The sequence below is a fragment of the Hyperolius riggenbachi genome, chromosome 7 (genome assembly GCF_040937935.1).
Source record: "Hyperolius riggenbachi isolate aHypRig1 chromosome 7, aHypRig1.pri, whole genome shotgun sequence".
Lineage (NCBI taxonomy): Eukaryota > Metazoa > Chordata > Amphibia > Anura > Hyperoliidae > Hyperolius > Hyperolius riggenbachi.
In genome coordinates this window covers 62,860,803-62,868,434 of record NC_090652.1, presented here as the reverse complement: position 1 = coordinate 62,868,434, position 7,632 = coordinate 62,860,803, and the positions used below count along the sequence as shown (strand labels likewise).

At 43.6% G+C, this 7,632-nt stretch overlaps 1 protein-coding gene across 2 annotated transcripts in view; it reads left to right on the top strand.

Moving 5' to 3' along the window:
- Window positions 1-1,073, top strand: part of LOC137525534 (uncharacterized) — a 34,241-nt gene extending 33,168 nt beyond the window's left edge. For both annotated transcript variants that reach the window (XM_068246665.1, XM_068246666.1), the window contains exon 6: window positions 881-1,073. In XM_068246665.1, the coding sequence (XP_068102766.1) occupies window positions 881-1,021 (141 nt within the window). In that variant the 3' untranslated portion in view covers window positions 1,022-1,073. The remainder of the gene's footprint in view (window positions 1-880) is intronic.
- The last annotated feature ends 6,559 nt before the right edge of the window (window positions 1,074-7,632 follow it).

Genomic DNA, 7,632 nt, shown 5'->3' with positions numbered 1-7,632 from the left:
AAATAAGCAATGCTACTGTAGGTAAAACCCACACATTGGATTTGTACATTTGTCCTTGCTATTACAATATTTAAATGATCTACCTAGTACAAAGTATGGTGACTATATATTATTTGGAAATACAGTAAAGGTATATTTTTGTTTCATTTTGTGTTTTCATTTTCTTACTGTACCTTATTAATAATAAGTCCTTATTTGCAAAAATAACAGTAATATACCCTCATGACATACACATTTAAATAAAAATGATTCCCTGAGGTAATTTTTTAATGTATTTTCTGTATGTACTTTCACTTTGGCTTTTTTTTTTAAGTTTTTTACATTTTTCATGATTTTTCACTATGGGGGAGAGGGAGGGGACAGAAGGGGTTACATACAATAGGGGATTAATAGGGATGTGAATTTATTTAATTTTTACTTTGTGAACACTAGCTGACAAAACACACTTAATTTGTTTTCACAGGAAGTGCTTGTATGTTTTTACTTAACTTTCTGCTCTCATCTTAATGAATAAACATGGCTTCTCACTGAAATCATGATCATTCATTCACAAACACTTTGATTGGCTTTTTTGCACACATGTTCCCATTCACCAATCATTGCTGGCTGAGTCCTGCTGAGAACAAGCAGAGGGAGTGTGCATGCACCTGCCGCTGATTGACACGATGGGCCTGATTGTGCCACAAACTGGGCATGTATATATACATCCAGTTTATGGCAACAGGTTAAAGCTGGCCTCCAGCCACAGCCCATTGATTCTGTTATTAGGAAGCCTTCCCAGTTATAAACAGACATTACTAGAAGGCTTGGCATGTATGTGTAAAAAATAAACAAAATAACCTTCAATAAAAAGTTTATTTCAGCCTGATTTCTTTTCCAGATACTAAAATGGCTACCTTGGGCGATGGGTGCGTTCCTGATCATCATTGCTGTGTTGGTGGGCGTTGGAGTTTGGAAAGCAACAAAAGAAGGCTATATCAACCAAATACCCCATCATAGCGTAGCATCAATGCACGGATAACCAACATTTCACAGAAAACCCAATATTTTACTAATAGGAGTCCTGAATTTCAGATTGAGTTTTGCCTTTCTTCTTTTATTGTCAAACAATGAGCCCTTGAATTGTAAAGCTGGTTAGAATTTGGAGCACCACAGGAGCTGCTTGTGCTTATAAGATATATAAATAAAATGTATTCCAAATGAAACATTGCATTTGTGAGACATTAATAAAAAAAAAAGTTTGCCTCGGATTTACTAAGGCTGGACTTGGTGTAATTCAGCAAACCCAGGATGGATTTAGCTACTAGGCAGCAGACGGGTCAATCCCTCAACTGCTTCCTATCAGATAACAATGAAAAAGCCTAAGGACCGGTTTAGTGGGGCGCTCGGGCACATCTATGCCAAATGCTTTCCTGCAAGTGAAAAGCATTTGGCATCATTTCCAATGATTTGGTCATATTTTGACCCCCAGAGGGCGACAAGGAAGGGCCACAATGAGCCGATCTTGGACAGTATGTGTAGCGTCTGCGGCAAACAAAGACAATGAAAGATGATGGATCAAGCACGGTGCTTGCAAGGACAACGGCCAAAGACGATACCCACATTTAAAAAGCACTGTCCAATAATTTGAATGGTCACCGCTTAAGCAATAAATACTGCGACCGCCCCGTTTAAAGCCCATGTGAACTGGGCCTGATGTTAGCAAAAAAGCACTTGAGCAGCTGCAGTCCCAAAGACTTAACTGCAAGGAGAATTTTATTTTTTGTAATGGATTTAGGACATCCTAGATTCCTAACAAAAACAAGTGGCCCTTGTTTAATTTACTTCTTCTTCTATGTTTTCTCCTAGGTTATATTTTCACATCACATCAATAAACTGGCTTTCAAGCCACTAACAAGCAAAAAAAAAAATCTTCAGAATAATTTTAACAGTACTTTTTCATCAGTTTTTCAAATGCGGAGAGCTCAAAAGTTATTTCAAAAAGATGTAAAATTATCTCCTAGGTTAAACCTTAGGAGAAAAAGTGAATTGAATAAGGGGCCATCGCAGCTTGGGAACATTTATTGGACTACAATGCCACTAAAGTATTAGCAATCATCATTATGATTTGGTATGACTCCGGTGAGTGTTGCCACTTTTTGTCAAAATAAAAAAAAAATCCAGGACTGGTTGGCCAGATCACACAGGAGGATCTCCATCATTCTTCACTGCTCTCTAACATTAGTAAATCAGTTCTTTTATACCCGTGTTTGTGTTCTTCGCTGTACAATTCTTGAAAACACCCAGAACTAGTCTCAGCCACAGGAAGCATCAGAAGGAGGAGGGCACCGGGCATGATCAGGCGATTTTTTCATTATTTATTATTAGTGTTTAGACCACCTCATTATTATTGTATGCTAGATTTCAGCCAAGGTAACATTTGTGTTCATACACTGATTTTACAATATGCAATTTTACACAATGAAAGTCTGCAACACATCAATAGCCAAATAAACAAGAGGAGACAAATTAGATTGATTACGCACTTTTCTTCTGGTAGACTTAAAGCATTTGAGCTGTGGCCACTAGGGTGTGCTCAGTAGGCAGTAGAAGTGTTAGGGAGACAAGCCCATGGTCTCTTTACTGAATAGGTGCTGGCTTACTGAACAGGAAGAGCTGAGATTCAAACCCAGGTCGCCTGTGTCAGACAACCTAACACAGGCGAGAGCAGCAATAGGGATGCCATCTGTATCCTGTCTTCAGCTCCTCTGAGGACAGTCAGTGACATGGCTAAGTATCTGTAAAGTGCTGCAGAAGATGTCAGTGCTATATAAATCCATAATAATAATATGGTAGGACATTAGACTATGACTATGGTAGGATTAGATTGTAAGCTCCTCTGAAGACAGTCAGTGACATGACCATGTACTCTGTAAAGTGCTGCAGAAGATGTCGGGGTTATATAAATACACAATAATAATATGGTAGGACATTAGACTATGACTATGGTAGAATTAGAGTGTGAGCTCCTATGAGGACAGTCAGTGACATGACTGTACACAATGTAAGTGCTGCAGAAGATATGAGTGCTAGATGTTGGAATTATATAAACACATATTAAAGATATGGTAAGGAAATTATATTATGGTGCTATGACTATGGTAGGGATTCGATTGTGCATCAAGAAAGACGCACACTTGAGGGATATGCTGATTTAGGAATTTATTCAATAAATATTCAACAGCATGCACATAAAATAGCAGATAACCTAAGATGTTTCACACCACTGACATGGCTATGTACTCTGTAAAGTGCTACAGAGGAACTCACTGCTGTATAAATACATAATAGGAATATGGGAGATCAGCTTATAAGATCCTCTGAGGACAGTTAGTGACATGACTTAGCACAGTGTAAATTAGCAAGATCAGTAAAACTTAGAATCAGATTAGCAGAAATGTAATTTTAGGGAATTCAGTCCCAGTGACTATTTCAGACTTTACTATGGAAATTTGTGTCTTCTTTCCATTCTCTTGGTGTTGGCTTTTGGTTAATAAAGCTCCAATGTATTAATTAGGTGAAGAGGAGTTGAGAGCAGCCACAGTAGGGTCAGGGGTAATTTAATTCATCAAGAACAGTCATGTATTGATAACAAATCACTGAACTGTTTTTACAGCAATGATTCTCACAAAATGATGTAACCACCCTCAGACAGTGTTGGTGTTTCATTTCTGCTATGTCATGTCACCCCAATGTGATCATGTCAACAAATTCAGGAGGACACAAGCACAGTGCTGGGCCGAAATTACGCATTAGCGTAATTACGCATCGTAATTCACTACAAATGCACCGTAAGAGTTACGTGTAAGGTTACAGTATTACGCGTAATAAATTACGCGTAGACCGTAGGTTACGTTGTTACGCGTAACAAATTACGCGTAAGACAGTAAACTCCCATTGAAATTACACAGTCTGCCGTAATCGCGTAATATTACGCTCCCGTATAATATAAAAAAGCCGCTGACTTTAAGGGTTAATAGCAAAGCCCCCTTAAGTGCTAAGAGCCTCAAATTTGGAGAATATATTAAGGAGATCAGAAGGAATAAGAGGGAAATTTTTTTTTTCAAAAAGACCTTATAGTTTTTGAGAAAACTGATGTTAAAGTTTCAAAGGAAAAATATATACATTTAAAAACCCGCTGACTTTAACGGTTAATAGCAAAGCCTGCTTAAAATTTAGGAACACCAAATTCACAGGGTATATTAAGGGGATCAGTGGGAATAAGAGGAAAACATTTTTTTTTCAAAAAGACCTTATAGTTTTTGAGAAAATCGATTTTTAAGTTTCAAGGGCAAAAATGTCTTTTAAATGCGGAAAATATCAGTTTTTTTTGCACAGGTAACAATAGTGTTTTATTTTCATAGATTCCCCCAAGTGGGAAGAGTTTTACTTACTTCGTTCTGAGTGTGGGAAATATTTTAAAAAAACGACGTGGGGTCCCCCCTCCCAGACCTCTTTAACCCCTTGTCCCCCATGCAGACTGGGATAGCCAGAATGCGGAGCACCGGCCGCGTGGGGCTCCGCACCCTGACTATACCAGCCCGCATGGTCCATGGATTGGGGGGTCTCGGAAGGGGAGGGGCAGCCAAGCTTTCCCCTCCCCCTCTGAGCCCTTGTCCAATCCAAGGACAAGGGGTTCTTCTCCACCTCCGATGGGTGGTGGAGGTGGAGGTCGCGATTTCCTGGGGGGGGTTCATGGTGGCATCTGGGAGTCCCCTTTAAAAAGGGGTCCCCCAGATGCCCACCCCCCCTCCCAGGAGAAATGAGTATAGAGGTACTTGTACCCCTTACCCATTTCCTTTAAGAGTTAAAAGTAAATAAACACACAAACACATAGAAAAAGTATTTTAATTGAACAAAAAACATAACCACGAAAAAAGTCCTTTAATATTCTTAATTAACCATTAATACTTACCTGTCCCTTTAAAAGCCAGTTCCCACGCAATATCCTCGGAAATATACTAATCAGTTACAATGTAACAAAGTTGTTACAATGTAACAACTTTGTTACTTTGTAACACCACCGCACCCGACGTCACTCGCCGCTCACCCGCCGGCCGCCGCATGCATGCTAAGTCCCCGCCGGCTCCCGCCGTCCACACCTGTCACCCATATACATGCTGGCACTAGTGTTGGGCGAACACCTGGATGTTCGGGTTCGGGAAAGTTCGCCGAACATGGCCGCAATGTTCGGCATGTTCGGGCCGAACCCCGAACTCCCCGAACATCCCGCTTTTGGGGGCCCTATGGGGTCGCAGGCATAAGGGGGGAGCATGCCCCGATCGCGGGGGGGGGTCGGAAATTCCCCCCACCCCCTCCGCTAGCGCTCCCCCCTCTGCCCGCTTCCCCATTCAAAAGTTAGGAAGTGAAACTGTACCTGTGCGGCCGGTAGTGGGTGACTGGCAGTGGGCGGCACTATGGAGAGACTGAGGAGGAGGAGGAGTCCGGAGAGTGACGCGTTGAGGGAGGCCGGGCAGCGGGCGGATCAGCAGTAGTACCGTACTACTGCTGATCCGCCCACTGCCCGGCCTCCCTCAACGCGTCACTCTCCGGACTCCTCCTCCTCCTCAGTCTCTCCATAGTGCCGCCCACTGCCAGTCACCCACTACCGGCCGCACAGGTACAGTTTCACTTCCTAACTTTTGAATGGGGAAGCGGGCAGAGGGGGGAGCGCTAGCGGAGGGGGTGGGGGGAATTTCCGACCCCCCCCGCGATCGGGGCATGCTCCCCCCTTATGCCTGCGACCCCATAGGGGGCCAGTATTCGGGCGAACAGGGCCCTGTTCGTGCCGAACAGGGGCCCTGTTCGGCCAGGCAATGAGCCGTTCGGGCGAACCCGAACAGTTTGGCCGAACACCACCAGGTGTTCGGCCGAACGCGAACATCACCCGAACAGGGTGATGTTCTGCAGAACCCGAACAGTGGCGAACACTGTTCGCCCAACACTAGCTGGCACCCATGGGTGCCAGCATGTATATAGGTGACATGTGGGAGAGGCGGGGAGGGCAGCGGAGCCGGCGGGGACTTAGCGTCCTTCACCCGACAGAGCTCTGAGCTATATAGCTCAGAGCTCTCGAAAGCATCTTTGTATTTGGGCTCCAAGGAGCCCCATTGGTCCTTAGCAGACCAATGGGGTTCCTTCTGATTTGAAGGAACCCCATTGGTCTGCTAAGGACCAAGGGGGCTCCTTGGAGCCCAAATACAAAGATGCTTTCGAGAGCTCTGAGCTATATAGCTCAGAGCTCTGTCGGGTGAAGGACGCTAAGTCCTCGCCGGCTCCGCTGCCCTCCCCGCCTCTCCCACATGTCACCTATATACATGCTGGCACCCATGAGTGCCAGCATGTATATGGGTGACAGGTGTGGGTGGAGTGGACGGCGGGAGCCGGCGGGGACTTAGCGTGTATGCGGCGGCCGGCGGGTGAGCGGCGAGTGACGTCGGGTGCGGTGGTGTTACAAAGTAACAAAGTTGTTACATTGTAACAACTTTGTTACATTGTAACTGATTAGTATATTTCCGAGGATATTGCGTGGGAACTGGCTTTTAAAGGGACAGGTAAGTATTAATGGTTAATTAAGAATATTAAAAGACTTTTTTCGTGGTTATGTTTTTTGTTCAATTAAAATACTTTTTCTATGTGTTTGTGTGTTTATTTACTTTTAACTCTTAAAGGAAATGGGTAAGGGGTACAAGTACCTCTATACTCATTTCTCCTGGGAGGGGGGGTGGGCATCTGGGGGACCCCTTTTTAAAGGGGACTCCCAGATGCCACCATGAATCCCCCCCCCCCAGGAAATCGTGGCCTCCACCTCCACCGCCCATCGGAGGTGGAGAAGAGCCCCTTGTCCTTGGATTGGACAAGGGCTCGGAGGGGGAGGGGAAAGCTTGGCTGCCCCTCCCCTTCCGAGACCCCCCAATCCATGGACCATGTGGGCTGGTATAGTCAGGGTGCGGAGGAGGTCTGGGAGGGGGGACCCCACGTCGTTTTTTTTTAATATTTCCCACACTCAGAACGAAGTAAGTAAAACTCTTCCCACTTGGGGGAATCTATGAAAATAAAACACTATTGTTACCTGTGCAAAAAAAACTGACATTTTCCGCATTTAAAAGACATTTTTGCCCTTGAAACTTAAAAATCGATTTTCTCAAAAACTATAAGGTCTTTTTGAAAAAAAATGTTTTACTCTTATTCCCACTGATCCCCTTAATATACCCTGTGAATTTGGTGTTCCTAAATTTTAAGCAGGCTTTGCTATTAACCGTTAAAGTTGGCGGGTTTTTAAATGTATATATTTTTCCTTTGAAACTTTAACATCGATTTTCTCAAAAACTATAAGGTCTTTTTGAAAAAAAAAAATTTCCTCTTATTCCTTCTGATCTCCTTAATATATTCTCCAAATTTGAGGCTCTTAGCACTTAAGGGGGCTTTGCTATTAACCCTTAAAGTCGGCGGCTACCTAACATTGATCCATGCGTCAACTTTTCCGCTTGGCAGCATGACCTTACGCATTAATTGCTAGTAGGATTTTACGCGTAAGCCTATAACGTAACAACCTGAATTACGGTAATATTACGCGTAATTGCGTAAGGGCTA